This window comes from Erpetoichthys calabaricus, chromosome 1 (assembly GCF_900747795.2).
Source record: "Erpetoichthys calabaricus chromosome 1, fErpCal1.3, whole genome shotgun sequence".
Lineage (NCBI taxonomy): Eukaryota > Metazoa > Chordata > Cladistia > Polypteriformes > Polypteridae > Erpetoichthys > Erpetoichthys calabaricus.
In genome coordinates this window covers 70,946,359-70,971,299 of record NC_041394.2, presented here as the reverse complement: position 1 = coordinate 70,971,299, position 24,941 = coordinate 70,946,359, and the positions used below count along the sequence as shown (strand labels likewise).

Here is a 24,941-nt window from a genome sequence, read left to right as displayed (position 1 = left end):
GGAAGACAGGACAGGAGAGTGAGACCTTAGGATGGCTACGGCATGGTCTTTTAAATGTTTGAAGCCCCGTGCAAGAAGCATGTTGTGTGGCAAGCCAGCAAACCTACAGCTGATCCTGCAAAGAGAAGGTGTAAGAGTGTGTTTGTTTCCCATTGAAATCCTGTTTAAGAGGGAGTTTCCAAAGAGCGCCCATGTCTGCCTGGTAGGGGGGTGTCTTCACTGGGCTTAGTGGGGTGAGGTGACAAAGAGCCTTGTGAACTTTAACATCCCAGGGCTCATTGAATTCTTAATCTGGCCTTGAGTGCACAGTAGAGTCCATCCTCACTGTTCATTTTTTAGTATGGCACCTGCTTGGCTCAAAATCATAAAGCACTGCAAAAGGTGGTCAAGGTGGCACACAATATTACCAGCACCCAACTGCCTTCTATTCAGAACATATAAGGCACCCTCTGCCTTACATAGGTAAGCAGAATAATACACTATTTTTCATAGATTTCTCATTCCTTCCTTCTGGCAAATGGTACAGGACCAATGATACTCATAAGTTCAAAGTTTTATTGTCACGCGCAGAGAACATAAGGCTACTGAACAGCAAATCATAGTTAACAAATAGTGTCACATAACACTATATAAACAAAAAACTTGCAAATGTTTATTTTATATGTATATTGTATTCAATGTATAATTTTGTGTGTGTTTATGTGTCTTTGTTGGTATTGTGAGCAGACATGCAACTAAGAATTTCATTGTGCTATGTACACATAACAATAAACGTGAACTTAAAACAGTCTCAGTGTATGTTGGAATTTAATAAAAGAACAATGAGCAGCAATGCATCAGATTGTGTTCTCAGTTTCACAGCCATACATTCAAAGGACAATGGGCATTCAGGTGGTCCTTCTTTTTATATTCAGACCCCCATCTGTACCTGAGATATGAGCTGCTTCAAACTAAGTAAGCAGTTGCCCTCATTAAGCTAAATTAAATAAGCGGTTTATCATTACAAATGTGTAAGTACAAAGACAAATATGTTAACCTTTAACATAATCAACAAGTTAAATAACTTGTCAAAAATTTTACCCCAACCATACTAACATGAAACATCAAGAATAAGGAAACAAATTCGGAATGAAAGGTTATTTCCACTTGAAAGTCTGAAATAGTAAGGGAGGTACAGTGACATGCATAAAATGATTAAAGGCACATTCTATTTTGTATTAACTATTTTATGACCCAGCAAAAATAAAATAACAATGAAAGGTAATGATACCAAAATATAAAAAATAAAAGAGCTACGAATTCACTTAAATATGCCATGTAGTATAAAATGCAATAGCAGATTCTAAAAGTACTGCAGAGTCACATAAAAAATATTTTCATGGAACTTAATATTACATTTTGCTCTGCGGTGGGCTGGCGCCCTGCCCGGGATTTGTTTCCTGCCTTGCACCCTGTGTTGGCTGGGATTGGCTTCAGCAGACCCCCGTGACCCTGTAGTTAGAATATAGCGGGTTATGGATAATGGATGGATGGATTAATATTAAATTCAATTTAGGTATACAGTAATCAATCCTAGTGACACTTACAATGCAGTAATGACATGCTAGAACACTGAGAGGCAACCTCACTTTGTGGAAGATGTGGACAATTCACGGAAAATATAGAAAATGAAGAAAGTTGAAGAGTGAAGGTACTTGAGACCCCCACCAACAGGAGACAGTAATATGCAACCGCAGAACCAAAGCATCATACACCAACTCAGGTTTACGCCAGCAGGTATAGGATGGAAGTTAAGGTTAGGGGTTAGTATGGTTAGTGTGTAGGATAAATGATTAAGATTTGGGGTTAGTTCATACTAACTACAAAGAGGACTATTTCATTTATGTTAGGTAGAATGCCCAGAGGGGACTGGGCGGTCTCGTGGCCTGGAACCCCTACAGATTTTATTTTTTTCTCCAGCTTTCTGGAGTTTTTTTTTTGTTTGTTTTTTCTGTCCACCCTGGCCATCGGACCTTACTCCTTTTCTATGTTAACTAATGTTGTCTTATTTAAATTTTGTATTTTGTCTTTTATTTTTCTATTCTTCGTTTTGTAAAGCACTTTGAGCTACTTTTTGTATGAAAATGTGCTATATAAATAAATGATGTTGTTGTAAGGGTTAGTTTTTTTTTAGGTTAGGGCTTGGTGTAGTTAGTGTGTCAATCGATTTGATTTGTGGCGACCTATAAACGATTACTGTATTTCTAAACTGCTAGTCTAGATAAGCAGTGATGTCACTTCCGCCCTGAAACTGCTGGTGTAGAGCTGCGGTGACATATGGTGATGTGTCTCTGCAGGTCCATACATCTCACAGGAGAAACAAAACATTTAAAGGTTGTGATCTATGATTTATGGAAAAATGAGACTCTATTCATCCGTTTTTCCAACAAATAAATAGCTCTATATTTCCATCCAAGATCGTTTGGAAGCCAGGTCAACCCGGGCCTTATCAGTGGTAGGCATTACACAGGGGTGCGTGTGCTACATTTGAGTGTCCAGTCATCTCACTGCCTGCTTTTTAGGCTTTGGGAGGATTTGGGGAAGTTTCATATTTGCAGAAAATCCTTTCAGTTTCAGAGATTTTGTTGTTGTTTTACAAAAAATGTGAGCCTCTCTCAAAATGGATCTGGGCATTGACTATCCAGATGTGCGGCAGGACTGAACACTGCACAACGATATTTATTGTGCAATGGGAAATGCACCTCGACGATACTGCGTGTTTTTATTGCCTTGGTATAATGTATGTTGCATAATGGTGACTTTACTAGAAAACGACTGTTGTCGCATACTTAATAAGCACTTACTGCAGGAAAGGGAAACTGCGGCAATCAGTTTAAAGCATTGCACATTTAATGATAATCAAATGTGAACAAAAATCATTTTGGTCTCAAAAACACGCATGGACTCGATTTAAACCGACAGGTGCAGTAAATAAGGCTGCATAGGTTACCAGTACCCTGCTGGTTGCAGTAAAACAACGCACACGCCCAAGCAAAAACATACAAGCAAGCAGAAAAACCTACATGGTGTCCATGTGCTGCGAGACGGCAACCCTGTCTTTCCTTGTTTTGTCTTTCACGACACGAAGGGGTGCGATTTCAGTGGGGGCCACGCCTTCGCCTGTTTAGGAGATTTCAATTTGCCGGACGGACCTTCTCCGAATTAGGAGCCGCCTACAGTTCTGAGAGGAACTACGAGAATGGTCACAGTACACAGAGTCCAGTTCTAAACTTTGGGTTAATAATGACATACGGGATAGTTTTTGTCATTCTGCTATTTATTTATTGCCCAACGTCGTCATTCGCTGGTAAGTTTCCCGTCTATTCAAATACGCTATGGTTACTTTTTTTCTTGATTTTTCCTGAAGATAATTTCCTGGCGATGATGTACATTTGTTTTAAAGTTGTAATAAAATACACAAGTCAATAAAGAATACATATGAAATTGATTTCTAAGTATGGAATGACTAATGCATTTATTTTCAAGCTTTTTGTGCGTATCTTGACTATTTTATTTGTTCACTGTGATCCTTAACAGGAAATTGCAGTTGAGAAAATCAGATTGGATGAGATTTTATTTGCAATAAACTTTGTAGTACAGTGAATATAAAGTGGAAAACTGCAGCAAAAAAAAGGTAAACTGACCAGAACTTCCAATGGCAGATACATTTGAAAATGAGGTGCATAATTGTAAATTGTAAGTCAATTAAAAAAAAAAAGAAAAAAGAAAAAAGAAAAGAAAAAACATTTGGAAGTGTTAATTGTGCAATATGAAAACTGAGAGTATATAAAGCCAGCAGTTTTGCATACAAGCATTAACAAAAAGTAATGTAACAAAAGAAACCAATGAATTTAAAAATGTGAATTATTCATGCAACTGCATAAACGCAAATATCCAATGATTCAGCAACAGCAATGAGGGCTATCCGTCCATCCATTCTCCTAACCTGCTTATCCAGACAGTCACTGGAGGTAAGGCAGGAACAGCACCTGGACAGGACACCAGACCATAGCAGAGCAAACAGACACACACACACACACACACACACACACATACACACGCACACACACACACACACACACAGGCCAATTCAGCAACACCGCCTCACCTAACCTGCATGTCTTCATATTGTGAGAGATAACAGGAGCACCAGAAGGAAACCCCTGTGGGCACTGAAGATAAAATATCCAGCATTGCATTAAACCATTGAATGGCAAATGAAAACAGACAAAAGTGTGGATTAATGTGTGGTAGTGCAAGGACTGTAGTGATGGTAGTGAAGAGAGCACCTAAGTCCATACGATTGGCTGATGTGTTTTGGCGACCCGTCACCTTCCTCTGAGCCAGGACTGTAGATGACGAGCAACAGTGATAACTGAACATGATGTGTAGACAAAAATATTCCATTAAAAAGCCCAGAGGCTTGACCATTGATAAAATATTTGTACTCAAATTATTTAAAACAAAAAAAAAAATACATGTAGTTGCATTTTATAATAACCATTATAACAAAACAAGTAGGGGAGATTATAACCATAAAGAAGGACATTAACGCTGAAGTAAATTCAGATAACAAGTAAATAATCATTATAATGATGTAAAATTGTATTATGTGTATGAAAATAATGGAAGGAACAGGTATAACAAAACTAGCTTATAGATACAGTATACAGTATGTATATACACAAAGAGTAAATACTGCATTGTCCACAATTGCGATCGGCAGTGATATGTTTAAATATCTGACATGTGTGTTCTAATGTAAACGTCTTATTTCAGAACTGAATTTGCAATATTCATTAGACCTCTTCATATTAAAGACAATTTCCAACATTGCTTGTTTCATTATTTGTAAAGCTACTAGAATCAGTGATAGTATTAGCCACAATCAATAAATAACAAGTGTGTTATCTGGGCGTAGAAGTAATTATGAGACAAGTCTCAGCATAGAGATCAGAGATGTAATAATCTTAACTTTCACAGAACAGTGTCAAATGACCGGGGCACATCATGTGCATTTTTTGTATTCAGTTACCAATAAATATGATTTTAGTATGTACCTAAACAATAGGGGGCGGCATGGTGGCGCAGTGGGTAGCGCTGCTGCCTCGCAATTGGGAGACCTGGGTTCACTTCCCGGGTCCTCCCTGCGTGGAGTTTACATGTTCTCCCCGTGTCTGCGTGGGTTTCCTCCGGGCGCTCCGGTTTCCTCCCACAGTCCAAAGACATGCAGGTTAGGTGGATTGGTGATTCTAAATTGGCCTTGGTGTGTGTGTGTGTGTCCTGCGGTGGGTTGGCACCCTGCCCGGGATTGGTTCCTGCCTTGTGCCCTGTGTTGGCTGGGATTGGCTCCAGCAGACCCCCGTGACCCTGTGTTCGGATTCAGCGGGTTGGAAAATGGATGGATGGATGGACCTAAACAATAGAATATTACAATTTTATAAAATATATCTTTATAAGCTGCGGCGGGCTGGTGCCCTGCCTAAGGTTTGTTTCTTGCCTTGCGCCCCGTGTTGGCTGGGATTGGCTCCAGCAGACCCCTGTGACCCTGTAGTTAGGTTAATAGCGGGTTGGATAATGGATGGATGGATATCTTTATAAGTTTACAGTGCAGTTCTGTTTCATTGAAAACTGAACGGTTATATCATCGTGGCAGTGACACACTTTTAGAAATAAAGGTATCGGTTGTTGCAGGGCCTGTACCCACAGGGGTCTGACAGCCTGTTCCCCTTCCATGAGTACAATAATTGAATGGAATTGATTTTAGAGTACTCTGGTACCTTCAAATCTCGACTTGATGTTATTTTTGGAGAATTTAGGTGGATAGGATTGCAAGCATTGTGGGGCTGAATGGCCCGTTCTTGTCAAAATAGTTTTAATGGCTCCAATATTCACTTTGAACTAGATATTTGAGTCAGACATGACAGCATTCATGGTTAGAACAAGTTACTGCAATTCTGAAATTCTTTTTTTTTCATTTTATTGATTTTTATGAAAACCAAATAACATTCCATACAAGCAAGTCAAGTTTTACAAAACTAGGTTCGAAACAACTCAATTCTGAAATTCAATTGGACCCAAAAACAGCAAATTCTTGACTCACAAGGTCAGAGGTGTTGATAGAAAAGCAGTGTGGATGATGGATAGGACATCTAACAACAGGGTCACCATTTAAAATTACACAAATCTTTGCTTCCTTTCCTTAACCCATTCTATAAATATATGCGAGCAAAGCCTTGTACTTCAGCTTATTTTATATATTGCTCATTTACTGAATGGGAGATAATTAAATATTGTGTAAAAGGCCTGTATTCACTGGCATCTAAAGTGTTTTCATATTTGAATGTTTTTTGGTCTCTAAGTCAGTTATTTTTTTATTGTACAAATCTGTCCCGAAGGTTTTGCAGCTTTATTTGTTGTTGTTAGTAATTTATTATAGAATTGTTTGCGAGTACTCATAGGAGGTTAATGTAGATGTATTTGTTATATTATGTGTCTTTATACATCATTACAGTGAACTTCAGTAGCCTTGTATCACCAAGAAACAAGAACATGTGTCCTCTTCTGTTGCCAGTCTGAGTTCTGTACCTGCAGCCAGTTCTTCACTTCTGCAATAAGTCCATCATCACTCTGAATCCTCATTTCATTAGAAGCATCTTTTAGGGCACTAAAAAGGTAGAAAAACATTTTTCACTGCCCATGAATGTTCAATACTGTTCTCCACAGAACTTCAATTATCAATCCATTTTGAGAGCCAGCTGCACATTTGATTAGGCACTGTCATAGCAAGCAGTATATTACAGGTAAACCTCAGAAGAAGCTGAAGATACTTTCTGTTAATTTTCACTGTAGTATAGGAAGTGTTGCAAAAACATTTTGTGCAATCATCATATTTAAAGTCATTTACAGTATGCACTAGTAGGTTTCCATAACATGGGTCCAAAGCACATTATCGATTATATATAGTTATTTTTTAATTTCTATTAACTTTTTACCTTGTTAATGCCCTAAGGGATGGACTTGCACCCCAGCTGGGATGAAAGGCAATTCCTGGCCTGGTCAGGAGGCCATAATGGATGGACACTATATATGGAGGCATAACCCGCCTGGGATTGTACTTAATTACAATCCTTCTCCAGTACAATAAATGGATCATATCAGTATTGTATCAATTCCATCTTTGCAAATAACCAAAAATATTTTGACAGAAAGAGATGTTTAAGACAGAAACATGTCAATCTTTCACCTCCTAGTTTTTTTATGCTTCCTCCCTGTAACAACTCCAAAAAAAATATCCAAATGTAAATGATTTTATCTGGTATATTGGTATAATAAACAGTGATAGATAGATAGATAGATAGATAGATAGATAGATAGATAGATAGATAGATAGATAGATAGATAGATAGATACTTTATTAATCCCAAGGGGAAATTCACAATATGACATTTCTGTACTTTTATATGTAATTTCCCCCAACTATTATTAATTTTTTTTTTGCCAACGGTAAAATGTACAGTACGTAAGTTTTTAAAACATTAGAACACTCCAGACGAGAACAGGCCATTCAAACTAACAAAGCTCACCAGTCTTATCCACTTAAATCTTCTAAAATTACATCAAGTCAAGTTTTGAAAGTCCCTGAAGTCCTACTGTTTACCACACTACTTGGTACTTTATTCCATGTGTCTATAATTCTCTGTGTAAAGATAAACTTCAGCTGTGTGACTGTGTTCTTAATAACAGTCTTGATCCACTGTACTAAATCCCTTTGTAATTTTAAACACTTCAATTATGTCATCCTTTGCTTAACTGAAAAAGCTCAGATCTTTAAATCTTTCTTCAGAATTCATCCCCTCTGATCCTGGAATCAGCCTAGTTGCTCTACTCTGGACCTTTTCTAGTGCTGCTATGTCCTTTTTGTGAGACCAAAACTGCACACAGTACTCCAGATGAGGCCTCACCAGTGCATTATAAAGGTTGAGCATAACCTCCTGTGACTTGTACTCCACACATCCTGCTATATAACCTAACATTCTGTTAGCCTTCTTAATGGCTTCTGAACACTGTCGGGAAGTTGATAGCTTAGAGTCCACTATGACTCCTAAATCCTTCTCATAAGGTGTACTTTTGATTTTCACACCTACCATTGTGTATTCAAACCTAACATTTTTACATCCTACATGTAATACTTTACATTTACTGACATTAAATTTCATCTGCCAGAAATCTGCTCAAGCCTGTATGCTGCTCTGTAATGATTCAGTGATTCAGATTCCAGATTATCTGCCAATCCACCTAGCTGGTATCTTCTGCAAACTTAACCAGCTTGTTACTTATATTCCTATCTAAATCATTTATATATATTAAAAATAGCAGCACTGACCCCTGTGGAACACCACTCTTAACATCAGTCTAATAAAGGTTCCTCGCACCATCACCCTCTGCTTGTGGTGTCTGATTCAGGTTCACCAGAGTTTGAACACATCCATCCACCAATCCATCCATTTTCTAGCCTGCTTTTTATTTTAGGGCCACAATGAGCTGATGCCTACACTGACAGTATTGGGTGAAATGTAACAATCAACTCAGAATGTGGTGCCAGTCTACCATAGAGCACACTCCTGCACACACCCACACTTGCTTATACTGGGCTAGTTTAAAGTAGTCAATTAAATTAACATGCATAATTTGGGATAGGAAAGGAAGACTTGAGTACCTGAATGAAGATGTAAAGAATAATTATTTCCTCTTTCAGCAAAGAAATACAGTGATCATTTGCTGTTTGTTTATCAGTCTTCACATTTATTTATCTATTTTTGTTTCATAACTTTAATTTTACTGTCATAGTGTTTTAAAGACTCAATCCTCTAAAGCATACTGTTTACTGATGGGATAATGGTGTGACATTTCTGTAATGCTTTTAGCCACTTTTCACCATTTTTCTCTTATAGTTTTGCACACATTTAGCGCCCTGCTCACACAAGGATTAGAAAGCAGTGGCTTTCCGAAGTTAACTTTTTCTGAACTGGTGGGAGAAGATGAGCTCTATTATTATAACAGCAACAATAAAACACTGATCCGAAGATATGATTGGTTAAAAGAAGTGGAGAAGTTTAACTTCCTGGATTTACATTATGAATTTATTTTTGTCTTAGAGGCAAATGCAGACTCCTATGCCAATGATTTTATCGTTTTTTTTAAAGAAACAAATGGTAAGTTTGAGAAGAAGTGGTAAGCATTTCAAATTGTGTTATAGATTCAAGGGCAGCTGCAAAAGTATGTAAGATCATTTTTAATCTACAAATGCTATATATTGTGAAAAGCCTCAAGTAATTGCTGGATGAGGTGTGAATACTGGTATAATGCAAAAAATGTTATGTAACTTTATCAGTTGTGTAGAGGTACAGTGATGTTTATTGAGCATGTGTACATTTCAAGAGGTTTGCACCTTTATATTTAATTACATCAAAGCTGTGGCACATTTGTGGACTTTATGATACAGAGGAACAACTGAGGGTTTCATCAGTGGACTCTTGTTGTGATCTAAATCAAATGTGTAGTGAATATCAGTTGTCACTAACCCTATCCCTAACAACAGTCTCCAGTCTTACCTTCCTCAGGATTTGCAAGGTACCTAACACTCGGAGCCTTTTTAGGTGCATTTGCACCTGTCTGTCCACATGAGACAACTCAGCCCCCTATAGACTGATTTTGTTGAAATTTGGCTAACTTACTCTTCACAGTAATTTGTTGAGACAGTTTAAATGTTGTTGAAATATAAACAGAACATGCTGGACAAAGTTTTAAAATTTCAAAATCTCCTAATGAAAAGCTTTTGCAAATGTACAAAGTTGTCTTATTTTAAAATGGGGAAACATTCTATGCAACCTCCTATATTAGTAAGTTTAGTCTCAATTTTACCTTGAGAGCAGTTACATCAACTTGCATATTTCACTCTGTTACTCGAGTGCCCAATGCAGGTTAGTCAAAACTCCAAAGAAGGCACACACGCAACCCGCTCATGTAAAAGCTCATGTCTTCTGATGCTTTGGGTAAGTTAACCATAAGTGTACTAATAATTTACATTACAAAATGCCTGCATTATTTGCACATTATTATTATAAAGGATGGAGTTTATCAATCTGCAACTAAAAGGAGTTTGAGCAAGTCAGTTTCACAGGAAGGTGCAGATCCCATAAGAGGTATAAACATGGGCTTTGAAAAGGAACTACAGTTGAGTTGATGTGCTGGCAAAAGTTCAGAGCCACGGACTGTGTTGTGCTGTGCAGTTTCTGCAGTGGGTGAAGAGTTTTATTATGCCACAAATAACAAGGACAGAGCAGAATAACAGTTTGTTCATGCTGTAAGGAATAAGCGCAACCCACACTGAGCTGTGTTTATGGTGTATACATGCTTGGAAAGCTGCTTTTGCTTCTGTGTAAGTTGAGACTAAAAATTAAAATCCTTAGTGTCACCTTTGGTATTCCCATTATACAATAAATGAGTTGCTTTCCAAGTTCTTAGTTGTTTAACTTGAATTAATTACTAGGTTTCAAATTAAATTTCATCTGCTAGATAGGAAATTTATTTCAGTTCTGTTCTCCCCCCATGGAGTAATATTGAAAGTGATTTTATGCTAATATTGCTCATTTTGTATTTATAGTTATTTTTCTTTTGGTGATTTCACTTTATTGTTGATATGAGTTGGCATTTAGTATGTAACTAATTAGACTGGACTGCCAATACTGATGCTCTGTGTAAGAAAGGACAGAGCCGGTTACACTTCCTTAGAAGGCTGGCGTCCTTCAACATCTGCAAAAAGATGCTGCAGATGTTCTATCAGACGGTTGTAGCGAGTGCCCTCTCTATGCGGTGGTGTGCTGGGGAGGCAGCATAAAGAAGAGGGACGCCTCACGTTTGGACAAACTGGTGAGGAAGGCAGGCTCTATTGTTGGCATGGAGCTGGACAGTTTAACATCTGTGGCAGAGCGACGGGCGCTCAGCAGGCTCCTATCAGTTATGGCGAATCCACTGCATCCATTTAACAGGATCATCTCCAGACAGAGGAGCAGCTTCAGAGACAGACTGCTGTCACTGTCCTGCTCCACTGACAGACCGAGGAGATCATTCCTCCCCTACACTATGCGACTCTTCAATTCCACCCGGGGGGGGGGGGGGGTAAACGTTAACATTATACAAAGTTATTGTCTGTTTTTACCTGCATTATTATCAATCTTTAATTTAATATTGTTTTTTTTGTATCAGTATGTTGCTGCTGAAGAATGTGAATTTCCCATTGGGATTAATAAAGTATCTATCTATCTATCTATCTATCTATCTATCTATCTATCTATCTATCTATCTATCTATCTATCTATCTATCTATCTATCTATCTATCTATCTATCTATCTATCTATCTATCTATCTATCTATCTATCTATCTATCTATCTATCTATCTATCTATCTAACTAATGATGTAGTGTTCTTACTAAGGTGGGTTTGTATTTAATTCTCTAAATACCTGTTGGGAGTTTATTGTAGTTTTTATCTTTTTTAGATTCCTTTTGCTATTACATTTTTTTTTAAACAAAAAACACCTTGCTTCACATAATGATTCAGTGCTTTTCTGCCATTAAAGCTCTGGAACAATTTTACTTTGAAATTCCCACAGAGAGTGTAACTCCCCAGCTGATATGTCTTTCAAAATGTTAGGTTTAAGTCATTTGAGCAGTTAGTTACAGACCCTTTACAACCAAAAATAGCACATCAATGGATGCCATTTTTTGTCATTTGAATTGGACTCTCCTGTCTATGGAGGTTGCTGAGCCACCACAAGCTTATTTGGGCTCAATTCTTAGCTGCATGATTTTGTAAAGTGTTTCTAAAAAGCATACACTGTATATAATGCAATCTAACCCATGCAGTTTCATTCTACTATCATTGTTATTTTTCATTGTTACAAAATATGTAATAAACAAACCAGTGATAACCAACTTTTTGATGAAGTAAATAAAAATTGTAAAATGCACCAACTCTCAAATCAGTTAACTTAGTCCCTGCACCCACCTGAATGTTATGTCCTGTGGACATTTTCTATCTTGTTTTAATGGTGTATACTAGTAAGTTTCAATTTACCAGTTGTTCATTTGTTAATGGCAAATATGTTCTGAGATTTGTCATGTGAGGAAGACAAAAGTTTCAAGATGACATAGTTATTTCAGATAAGGGACAAAAAAGTTTTGAAGTAAGGTAGTTATTATCACTGATCACATGCATATGCAAGTAAACATTTGTCTATACTCTGTACAACTGGCAGTAATGACCCTATAAACATATATACTTACAGACACTCTACAGTCTCCTGTATTTTTATCTAGTTGACCATGCATGGTATCCTTCTCCTGGCCAATACAAGACCCAAAAGGTTGACAATCTGTTTTCCCAAATCACTTCAAGCTGAAATGGAGCTTAAGTTGCAGGGAGACAGTGGGATGAGACGTGGCTTCCTAGGAGAATTCCGGGTTAAGGGTTGGGAGCGTCGCCAACTCCCAGTTTTCTGCTCCATACTATGTAGTCTCTCCCTTACCTGCACATTTGCATCACTGGGTTTCACCTTCGGGCAGGTGCTCAGGCACGACTGCTCCAGGTCACTTTTGTTTTCTGGTCAGTCTTGGCCTAGCATCACAACTTGCAGTTGTTGTTGTAGCTGACCTTGTACGAGTAAGCAGAAGACAGTGGTGGGGTATCTCCAGATATTGCTATGTATGCAGGTTAGGCTGCCTTGCTTACTGTCATATTGTTGCAACTGGACATAGTGACCTGCAACAATGGTGATATTGCTGCTGGAGTCATACGAGGCATGAACAGAGTTCTCCATTGATTCAAGCTGAGCCAAAAAAGGGAAATGAATGGCCTCTTCCCCTGGGACCAGTTCCATGGGGCTTGCATCATTTATCTCACTGTGTGGCTGCACCGTCTTTCTTTTGGAATTTTCTGTCTGGATAGCTTGGTGGTGGCACTCGATAATCTCAGTCAGCCCTTCCATGTCCACCCAAAACTATCAATGAACCAGACAGACGAGGTGTTTGAGGAGCACATGAACAAAAAAGTCAGCGGTCATCAACTCTATGACTCGTTCACCATGGTTGTCCCTGGGGCACAGCCAGCAGGGCATCATGCCCCACAAGCCAAAAGCCTGAGAGCATTGTGCTTCACAGATGGGCTTGAGTCTGTAGAGGACCAGAATCTCACATTTCAGAGTGGGGTAGTCCACAGTGGGGTCCTCCTCCTGCTGTGCCTCCCCTGACAAAACAAAAATGGAGCAAGCAGTTGGGATTGTCCCTGGCCTCTTCCCACCTGGTGTACCTCTAGAACCTAACTGTAAAGTCTTCTTACTGTGTGGCTACTTGGCCTTGTAACTGATTTCCCTGGTCAGCTAATTGCTGCACCAGTTCTGCTAGGTTGGCTGTGTCTGGCATCTCGTGAGACACAATTCTGCTGTCATTGACCAAGGGAAGACACAAGTCCAGAAAATAAATTTTGGGGTGCCAACCTGGTTGCCATTTTAATAACTGAGGTGTCTGACAAAATGAACAGGCACACAGTGGATTAGAAACAGAAACAAAAACACAAACAGGCTGAAGTCTGGAAGTCTGTCCTTCTCAAAGTGAGATGCCTCCTTCTGGGCACCTCCTGGCTTTATAGACCCTGGACCGGAAGGGGTGAAGTCAGATATCCTCATTGGGTATTTTCTTTCAGCTGTGGGTAGAAAAAGAGGCAATACCATCAGCAACATCTCCCCCTCATGTCCCAGAGTGGTAGTGCTTACTTCTGATGACCCTGAAAGATGACCCTTTGACACGCATGCATTACACAAGCTACTTAATAATAATAATAATACATTTTATTTATATAGCGCATTTCCCATGCTCAAGGTGCTTCACGGAGTCTTAGAAAAAACAGCAGGGTATATGTAACTTTGGATACAAATGTTTTCCTGAATAGAACAGTGAAACAGATAACATAGCATTAAATAGAATAAAGGACAATAAACCAGAGTAAAATACTAACTTCAATACTAAAAGAAAAACCTAACAAATAACCTAATTTGTGATATAACAGACACACAAATTATCCTGAGCACCTGGATAGAGAGGTAAAATGAAAGAAAGGGCAGAATGTCAGGTTAAGTTAAAAGCCTTCCTAAATAGATGAGTTTTAGTTGTTTTTTAAAAGAATGAATGGAGTCAGCTGATCTAATTAATTTCGAGATGTCATTCCAAAGTCAGGGTGCTATGGAGCTGAAGGCCCTGCGACCCATAAAGTGCAGGTTAGTGTGAGGCACAACAAGATTACCAGAATCACAGGACCTTAGTAGGCGAACAGGAGCACAGTGATTTAGAAGGTTACTGATGTAGTCCGGTTCAAGGCCATTTAAAGCTTTGTAGATTATTAATAGAATTTTATATTCAATCCTGTAAGACACAGGGAGCCAGTGAAGGCGGAGCAAGATTGGTGTGATGTGCTCACTGTTGCTGGTTCGTGTAAGGACTCTTGCAGCAGAGTTTTGAATCAACTGGAGCTGTGATATAAGATTAGAAAGGGCACCTGCCAGTAGGGAATTACAATAATCAATGCGGGATGTGATAAAAGCATGGATAAGTTTCTCAGCATTAGAGAAGGAGAGGAATGAGCGAACATGAGCTATGTTATGGAAGTGAAAGTAAGAAAGTTTCTTAATGTGGTTTGTGTGGGCGGAATAAGAAAGGGAAGAATCAAAAATGACACCAAGATTCTTTGCAGTAGAGGCAGGTCTGATGAGATCATCATTAAGAGTGACTGGAAAGGAGCTCATTTTCTTAAGTAGCACTTTAGTGCCAATTTGCAGGAGTTCAGTTTTTCTGCAATTTAATTTTAAAGAGTTCTGCTCCATCCAGGTTTTAATTTCACTGAGGCAAGTTGTGAGCTGAGAAAACTCTGATGAAGTTGCACTTTTGACATTGAAATAGAGCATAAAAATGATAACCCAGTCCATAGCTACAAATAATATGGCCAAGGGGAAGCATATAAATTCAGAAGAGAAGAGGGCCAAGGACAGAGCCCTCTTACCTATCAGTCAGATATGACTTGAACCACTGGAGGGCAGTGCCAGAGATACCCAACATGTTCTCCATTCTGGACAGTAGAATGTCATGTCTGACAGTGTCAAATGCTGCACTGAGGTCTAACAAAATTAATATGCTGGTTTGTCCAGAGTCTGCTGCCATAAGCAAATCATTAGTTACCCGAAGAAGAGCAGTTTCACAGCTGTGCTACGCCCTGAAACCAGACTGAAAGGGATCCATCATTTTATGAGAAATTAAGTAATTAGTGAGCTGGGAGGCTACAACACGCTCAAGAACTTTTGACAGAAAAGATAAGTGGGGAAATAGGCCGAAAATTGTTAAGATCGTCACCATCAAGACCAGACTTTTTTACCATGGGGGTTACAGAAGCGATTTTAAAAGTGGCTGGCACTAACTCAGTATCAAGGGATATATTGATTATTGTCGTAACAATTGGGATTATGGCATGAAGGCAAGATTTAAGAAGTGTTGTGGGGATGGGGTCCAGTACACAAGTAGTTGGTCTCATCTTACAAAACAGGTCATTAACAAATGCCGATGTGACTGGTGAAAATTTAGAAAAGGAGCTGGATGGAGTGGGAAGACAGGGAAGGATATAAATGGATGATGGATTTATTTTAGTTGAATTATTTAGATCTTTAATTTTATTGTTGGTAACTTTTTCCTTAAACCCTTGGGGCCTGAGTTGCCTGGAAAGCTTGCATATTGTAATCTTTTTAGTTAGCCAATAAAAGGTGTCATTTTGCTTGGCTTTTCTTTACATTCATAATGGCTAACACGGTACAACACCCTAGTACTCCTTAAACCCTTCTAATGTTTGTGCAAAATCAACCCTTAACAACTTTTGATCAGCATCCCCGTGTTCTTGTTGAAGAACTCATTTTAAAATGGTAGTATTGAGTAGCAGTACAGTGAACACGCTGGTTTTGTGTTTAATCAGCATGTAACACACCATCACTCTGCCGTGATAAACTTTATTTTAAAAGGCAGAATCAACCAAAAAACTTCTTTCATATTGTTGAATACCATAATCTTAATTGTATGTTAATTAATTGGGTCTTCTATGATAGTAGCACCACTTGCTGGTTTGCATGAAGTGTTCCTATCTTTCCATTACAGTGTAAATATCCTCATCTTAAGACAGTGTTGTAAGTTCCTTGCATTAGCACAATGCTGCAGTTCCTGTTGTATAGTATTTTCTTGAATTTACACTAGGAATGTTACAGTATATATCTGAATTATATATGTTACATTTTGAGTTTTTAAAATTTGTTACTCTTAAATTACATAATTTGGATATACAATGAGATGATTTATGAAGTCATAGATCGAGTTTTTAAAATGTAAAATAGTAGTAAAATTATTATTTTGATATTTTTTTCTTATTAAGTTTGTGATAATTTGTTTCAATTTATGATTTATCAAGTCATTTATAAATACTTAATGTTGTTTGATTCCCATCATGTTTTTACTTACAGAGATGAATAAATTACTAAACACATTAAATTAAATTTAATGTCTCAGCAGAAATTCAGATTGGGCAGATGATTTTAGGCTGTGAGATAGACCAAGAAGACCAGAATGGCGATTTTTTTATTCATTTTGGATTTAATGGAGTGGCTTTAGTTGATGCGAATCTGGACAAGTTAACCTGCACTGTGTTACTGAAAGAAGCAGAGTATATGGAAGATGACTGCATTACTTCGCTAAAGCGCAACTCCCATTCCGTTGTCATGCTCAGAGAGGTTTGCACCCTGTGGTTAAAGGAATTCTTGCGTTATGGGAATAAAACACTGGAGAGAAAAGGTTGTATGGTACACATTTAATACTTACTTTGTAAAGCAAATTTAACTAAATGATAAAACATAATGTGAACAGGATGACCATTGCAAAACTCACCATTTAAACAGCATGAATAGCAGACTGGAATTTTCTTTATATGTGACAGTATATTTAAAACTCCAGACCTTTTTAAATTCATCATTATCTGTGTGCTGTATGAGCCTTTCTAGTACAGTATTGCTGTTAAATATTTGACTACTGCTACTGTTTTACCACATGGATTCCTGGCATCTGCCCTGTTTGACATTCTAGGCAAAAATCTACTTTTGGCCTGACCACAACATTTTAGTTTTCTTTACTGGCAACTCCTGTCTAGCTGTTGTTTCACTGTACTGCTGCTTCTTACAGCCAAATTAAATTTGTCCTCATTAACTTTCCCCTCCTAATTATTCTTGTGGACAGACTTCTATTCATCTTGTTTTTCCATCCACATCCGTGTGTGTGTAAGAACACATTCAGTATTCTGACTACTTGTGAATTTCCCTTTGGGATTAATAAAGTATCTATCTATCTATCTATCTATCTATCTATCTATCTATCTATCTATCTATCTATCTATCTATCTATCTATCTATCTATCTATCTATCTATCTATCTATCTATCTATCTGGTGGGTAGTGTGTGGTCTGGTCTTTTAGTTTGTTCGTTCCTGTTGGCTTCCCCAATCTCTCAGACTTGTTCTTTGTCTTTGAAAGAGTGCAGTCAGCTTTATAAATATTTCCCATTTTTCCTCTGTCCTAAAACTGCCATAGAATGTAATGTACCCTGTTCTTCTTGTAATACAAATTTGGGTGTTTTCAGTTAGGAAACAATTACTGAATATATACTGTCTGATATATATAAATTTATATATACTGTATATGTACAATATATATAGATGTAGATAAGTGTGTGGGATAGGTTGCTAGTTGTGCTCCGATTAGACGACCTGATTAATGATCATCTACTGGAAAGGTAGTATCTTGAAGCAGGAATATAAATTGTGGCAAATGAATTATGTTAAATATATCACACACATGCACAGGAAGTAACAAGAATTCAGAAAGAGCAGTGACTTTAAAAAATGATTTTCAATTTAACATCATTGGACTTTGGAAAGTGTGTTTTCTGCACTGGGGAACACAAACAGGTTTGATCAATTTGGAAAATGTCTCAAACAAATCAGATTCAATTCTGTGGACATAATCACTATGTTTTTTCACAGTTGTTCTGAAAAGCAAAGAATTACAGTAAATGTGTGACAGTGTACTTTAGAGGCCATCAGCATTTGTAGGGAGGATGCAGATTAAGTTGTAGAATACAGGCACCGTTTTGATTCTTAATCATCTGATGTGTGTTTGAGATGTATTTAACATTGTTTAAAGGCAACCTAGATGTTGTTATTTTCTGAAAATATGATAACAAAGCACAAGGAGGATGGATATGTCAAGGCATAGTAGCACAAATTAGGAATTTACAGAACTTATTATTATGGTGTGTCAACCACACCGGTTGCTCCTTTTAACAGCATTACTCTGAACACTCCATCACAGTTCCTTTTTATCTTGCTTCATGTTCATTTGGGCTAAGTAATCATTAATCATTTCAATTTTTATTTATGTTAAGGACTAAAGAATTGCATATCCTTTACAGCTGTTATTTCTTCCTACAGCTCAACCCAAGATTTCAGTATTTGAGAAAATAAATCAAACAACTTCTGAGATTAAAGTTGTGTGTCATGTAACTGGATTCTTCCCTCGAGACATTGAGGTGATCTGGGTTAGAAATGAACTGGATGATTTACCTTCGGAAGGTGGCGATATTCTGCCAAACAATGATAAAACTTACCAGGTTAGGAAAACAATCATTGTAAATCGTATGGACCTTGGAAGACACAGCTACTCGTGTCATGTGGACCACACCAGTCTCACCAAGAAACTAACTGTGGCTTGGAAATACAAAGGTGATACATAAACAGTTGTTTACTTCAACATATTTCAAAATGATATGGACACAGCTACAGCACATTTTTTAAAGAAATCATGTAATAACAGGGCGGCACGGTGGCGCAGTGGGTAGCGCTGCTGCCTCGCAGTTGAGAGACCTGGGGACCTGGGTTCGCTTCCCAGGTCCTCCCTCCGTGGAGTTTGCATGTTCTCCCAGTGTCTGCATGGGTTTCCTCCCACAGTCCAAAGACATGCAGGTTAGGTGGATTGGCGATTCTAAATTGGCCCTAGTGTGTGCTTGGTGTGTGGGTGTGTTTGTGTGTGTCCTGTGGTGGATTAGCACCCTACATGGGACTGGTTCCTGCCTTGTGCCCTGTGTTGGCTGGGATTGGCTCCAGCAGACCCCTGTGACCCTGTGTTCGGATTCAGGAGGTTGGACGATGGATGGATGAAATAACAATTCAGTACTTATGGCCAGCTTATGCATGATTTAAAATTCTGACAAAATCATTTATGAAAATCGCATAAATAGACCTGTGGTTGGAGAAAACACAGTTACGAAAGGCCTGTCATGTTAAAGAATGGTCTAATTTACATTAAATGGGAGTCACCTAATGGAAGATATTGCTTTATCTTGTAACGTATAGTGAGTTGTGTTTTATGCTTTGTTGTAGAAACGGGACCTGTCATGGAAATCACAGTGGCCATTGCTGCAGTAATACTAATTGCTATAGTGATCAGTAGCGGAGTTCTCATTAGAAGGAAAAAACGAGGAGGTGTGTAAAATAATTGTAATATTTTTCACCAAGGTGTTTAATAGGTGTAAAGATTACTTTATTATTTTCTAGCCTGTAAATGTTCAAAGCTGTCACACTTAATTATTTAAGAGGTAAAATACAATATATGTGTATGGTGTGAGAGATCTGTTTGTTTCATGATCCAGCCAGGACACCATAATTATGAAGAAATATGTTTCATTTATTGGTGAAAGCCCATATTAATCAACATCACTTTCTCTGTCTGTGGTTCAAATGTGGTCAAAGGTTATTTTTCAGCAAAAAATCCAAATACACTTTATATTACAGAGGGATTTGTGAAACTTAACTAAGTCCCTTATTAGTTTGGTCTTCTTTTGCACCTTAAGATTAACACCCCAGTTCACTTTAAGATTAACACCCCAGTGTATTTTACCACCATGACACTCCCCCAAAGCCCCCCCTGTTCTTTGAAGTTTGTGTATATAAGAGCATTTAGCAATCCAAACCAACCTGAATTTATAGGTATTTTATATAGCTTTGTGAGGAGAAAGAAGAATAGGAACTACTGTGCGTACCTAAGGAGACCACTTGTTGACACATCTTCTTTGAGTTTCACCTAACTTTCCTTTCTTCATTCCACATCTCATGTTCCATGCAGCTTGCCACCCCGGCAATCTTTATATATAATACGCTACCATGGCTGTCCATTTGTCTGTCCAGGATTTTAAATCACCTGTAGCTAGCAAATTGTTTGACCGATTGACCTGAAATTTGGTACACATATACTACGTGACGTCTACTGTCCACTTTCAGGGTGATGATTGACCTCCAAGGTAATTCCTCTTTTTATTTTTATTTTATTTTATTGTAGAATCAACTCAGGAAGCCAGGAGGGCGGCCTTGTTCTCATTCCTAACACCTTTGCTGTCACTTCCCCTACCTCTTCATATCTTAAATCATTCTTGAGGCAGATTGAAGACTTAAGTGCCAGCTTAAGTGAAAAATTAAAGAAAATGTACTAAGTAATTGCAACACAAACATCTTAATGACTGACTTAATCAGTTTTAACGTGAAAAAATGCCGATGAAAGAAGAGAAGAAGCGGGCCACTAAGGCAGAGAAAAGAAGAGCTGCTCAGGAAGCAGCAAGCACATCAACCTCTGAGCAAACGAATGCTAAATGTACAGAGAAAGAGGATGAAAACTAGGAATACTCAATTCAAGTGTATTCTGTGCTGTTACTGGTACATATATATGTATTTATTTAGTAAACAGCAGCTTGTGAATAAAGGCAGTAAAATCAGACTTCACTGCTCACCGTCTATAATGATTAAACACCTTTGAGTGTGAATTTTTTAACACAACACCTTAAACCTTAAAGGAAGAGGTGAATTCAGTGTGGCTGTGCACACCATAGTAATGGCACCTCTAACAGCAACAGGTACAAAGTTCTCACCAATCCAAAATAAAAACGTGCCCCATATGTTTTATATTAATTTTACAAACACATTGCAAGTGTTTGTCCGTTTTTTGGTTCAGTTTTGAATTTTTTCTTGATATTGTTTAATTTTAATGATATGTTTTTGACATCACTTCAGCCCCATTTTGGTTAACATTCTTGTCATGGTCGCTGCTGGTTTGTAGTTGTTTTTCATGACTTTGGCCATACTGTTTTTAGTAGTGATAGCTATTGGTGGTCACATGGCTTTAGTGCATTGGATCACGTGTGTGCAGCCTAAGATTTCATCAAGTTGCCATTATAGTATTCAGTATCCATGCTTCAGATAACTTAAAACAACAACAAATCTCTTTCGGCTAAACATAGTTAGAAAAAGAATTCCTTAATAATGGTTAGGATCTGTGATACTTTGTTCTTTTTTAAGCTGAGGGTCAAGCCAGTTACCTCCAGGTTAAATATGGACACACTGGCAATGTGTGGTATCCCTCAGCATATAAAAATCTTTGTTCTTTAGTTAGTGATGAATTTAGTTCTAAACTTGGATAGTTAAGTGGTGATTGGTTCTTTTGTTTTCGTGACTTGTGTTTTGTTTTTCGGTTTATGTCTCACGATTTCCCATTTTTTGATTCTTTTGTTCAGTTGTTGCCTGTGTTCCAGGCTGATGACTTCTTGCTTGTCTCTTATCAATTGTCTTTAAGTCATCAGAGCCTTACTGGTTTTTTGATTATTCTTAACATTTTTCCCAACAAACCCCATTATATCCTCCTAGGGTCTGTTGACCCAACAGTTACCAGCTTGCAGAAAATTTCATTAAACTGTCTGGAGAATTACTTGTGTAGTTCCACCGCCATTGGGATAAATCCATCAGAAACAATGTAAACTCATAGTGACATGGAGTATAGTCAGTTTTACTAAAGGAAACCAATACCTGATATGAATGTGGCCCTTAAGTACTGTACTTTAAAGTGACAATGCAATTTCTTATAATACAATTACGACTGTTGCTTTATTTTGTTATTGCAATATCCGTAAGTGATATAATTAGGAGATATCCAGTTTTCATATAAAATTGTTACTAATAAGTATAACCACAACATATATAGCCACCAAGAACAATGTTCCATAATAATTAAGTAATGCATATGACTGTGCATAGAGAACTTAGATAAAACATTAGATTTATTGATTGGTTCAAACATTCTGACTTACTGTATGGTTTAGAAACATGTCTACTCTATGTTAGTCACCTACAACATTTGCATTTACTTTCAAGAATATTTATCAATGCTGCTTAGCAGATATACTGTAAATCTACAAAGCTCCATATATTGAAAACATTTTAAGACTTTTGAAGTAATATTCCAAAAAAATTCAAGATTTTCTAAAGCAAATCATATTCCGTCTTTCATCTAGTCTCCCAAGAAACCCTACCATTCTGAAAAGCTTATACATGGAGCCAGATTAAAGCAGGCAGGCTTGAATGGTAGAACATTAATTTAAGATGTCTACTATTAACTCATATTACATTACTGTGGGTGAATTTGTTAAGTAGACATGTCTTTTCCTCTTAATTTTACTAAGAAATGTGCCAAAAATGGTATTTAAAGCAGGTATGGGTTATGTCTTTTCTATTCAGAGTGGTAATGGTGAAAAGTAAGAATTAAGTGGTCTTTAACATTCTCATGGTAATAGAAACCATATATGAGAGCACGAGTATTTCAGGAAGAGCAAGTCATTTTGCATTTTCTCACAGAATAGTATCATGATTATGAAGGTTACATTGAGAATGAGTCACCACCTAAACGAGTGTCCAGTCATGTGGTTCCTGTTTCTTAATTCACTAAACTACATGTTCTGGGTAAGTGTGCTGGTTACTCTAGAAGGATAATAGTCATGGTCACCAGTATAAATGACATTATAGTGCCGACAATCGATTAGGTGAAAGGGGTGCCTGGTTCTTCCAGATGCTAGGAAGAGAGATGGCTCGGTACTGCATGACTTTGTAGTTTTTCTCAGATTTCAATAACCCATTGTCTGAAGATTTTCCTGCTGGATTCTGTCTTGAGTTTATGTCACCTGATTACTTTGGTGTTCATAAGTGTCATAATTCAGTTGTATATCTACTCGATTTACAGTATAATTAGAGAATTCTAGATTGTGACTTGTTTTATGTTTTTAATTTGCTTTGCAAATGTTTTGATATATAGATTGAAAAACATATATTTATTTTTATTAGCATCTGCAAGGGACACAGAGATAGCAAGAAACACAGAAGAATTAAGACAAATGAACAGGTATGTAAATCAATGAAAATATATAAGTTTAGATCTTTCCAGAATCAGGATGGTAACAGATTTAATGAAAACAAAGTGAAATGTATCTAACTTTGTATATTTATATAATTTTCCACAACTTAGCCCAACTTGCACAGCGTATCATTTAGTTGAAATGTTTCTCAAGCATCCTATTATTAGTCTTTCAAGATAAGTAAGCTGCATTCTTTAACTTCTTATCATTAAGTATTTTCATCTATTACACCATTTTCTGTAAACATGAGAGGTTAGTTTATGAAAATTCCATTAGGGAAGCTCTTTTCTGAGGTACTGTAACAACCGTATTATAAACCAACAGCCATATCACAGTTTTCCAGTTCTAAAGTGTAGTTTAATAACAAGTAAACCTTTTGATTCAGTCAGCATACTTGGATTTATTGAGATGCAGTCACACAATTGGCTGTCTGGTGGCGCAGACTATTTGCATTAATGAGCACATGTAAGTTCTGTACATCTGCCTTTGAAGTTTAGTGTATTTTCCACGTACAGATGTTCATACAGAAATAACTACCAAGGAGCACATACACTCAAGGTTTCCATTGTTGTGTGGAGAGTATTTATGCAAGACAGTTTTTTAACTTAAGGATTCAATATGGAGAGGCAAGTGTGCATTGGATTCTAGAATGATGAAGGTACTAATGCTGATAAAACTGTTTTGTTGTACTGTGTCAAAAATAGTGTCTGTAAAGTTAAGTAGCACAGGATCTGGGATGATATGTGAGATAAAGAAATACTTTACAGTACCACCTTCCACCTTGAAAATTTCACTGACACAGAGTCGTAGTCCTCTAACATGCTATATAACATGAGAAATACAACAATCCTGATAATCTACATTAATCTGAATTTGGTTAAAAGAATTCTTAATTTCCATCCCCTTAGCAGAAAAACAAAGGCTGAATTTATACCATCAGCATGGGGTTATCATATTATGTCAGATTTATTCCATTTTGATCTGAAAAAAACAACCCACTGATTCACTACCACTGTGGCTCGGACAAATATTTCAGAAAAGAAATTGTATATTTTAAAACTAGAAAATGGAACTATAGTTTGCTAAGTATTATTAATGGAAGGCAATTAGATTTCCAAAGTCTGTGGAGTTAACAGCAGTTTCTTTGTATTATTTATCTTTTCAGATATCTAATGTGATTTATCTGTTCAACACATTAAATGAATTTATTGAATGTTTTAATTGACAATACAACAGATTTCAATGCTATTGATAAAATGAATACCATGGTTGCTATATTGACTGTATCACTTTTTACTTTTCAACAGAATGTGTTCTATTAATATTTTGATTTTGTTTCATCAGTGAAATGTGAACAGCACATTGAACCTTTGCATTAAGACCATTGAGAAGAGAACCAAAGATGCTGCTCCTGTGTGTCTGCTTTTCTATGCATGGATTAAATGTTTCTTATTTGTTTTCAATCCCTTTTTTTTGTAAAAAT

The 24,941-nt window shown here is 37.3% G+C and overlaps 1 protein-coding gene across 2 annotated transcripts; it reads left to right on the top strand.

Moving 5' to 3' along the window:
* The first annotated feature begins 3,165 nt into the window (after positions 1 to 3,165).
* Positions 3,166 to 24,936, top strand: LOC114669374 (major histocompatibility complex class I-related gene protein-like). Of its 2 annotated transcripts, XM_028825585.2 has the most exons (7): positions 3,166 to 3,346; positions 8,994 to 9,254; positions 16,697 to 16,975; positions 18,663 to 18,953; positions 19,611 to 19,712; positions 23,388 to 23,445; positions 24,803 to 24,936. In XM_028825585.2, exons 1-7 carry the CDS (start codon positions 3,283 to 3,285, stop codon positions 24,810 to 24,812), a joined length of 1,065 nt encoding a protein of 354 aa, XP_028681418.1. In that variant the 5' UTR covers positions 3,166 to 3,282; the 3' UTR covers positions 24,813 to 24,936. The 2 variants fall into 2 exon arrangements, with proteins under 2 accessions (XP_028681418.1, XP_028681419.1); XM_028825586.2 differs by lacking the exon at positions 8,994 to 9,254 and having other exon boundaries at positions 3,167 to 3,346.
* The last annotated feature ends 5 nt before the right edge of the window (positions 24,937 to 24,941 follow it).

Coding starts and splice junctions, on each gene's coding strand:
- LOC114669374 (XM_028825585.2), top strand. CDS start 3,283: ATGACATACGGGATAGTTTTTGTCATTCTGCTATTTATTTATTGCCCA. Junction 16,976..18,662: donor TAAAACACTGGAGAGAAAAG/GTTGTATGGTAC, acceptor TTCTTCCTACAG/CTCAACCCAAGATTTCAGTA. Junction 19,713..23,387: donor TAGAAGGAAAAAACGAGGAG/GTGTGTAAAATA, acceptor TATTTTTATTAG/CATCTGCAAGGGACACAGAG.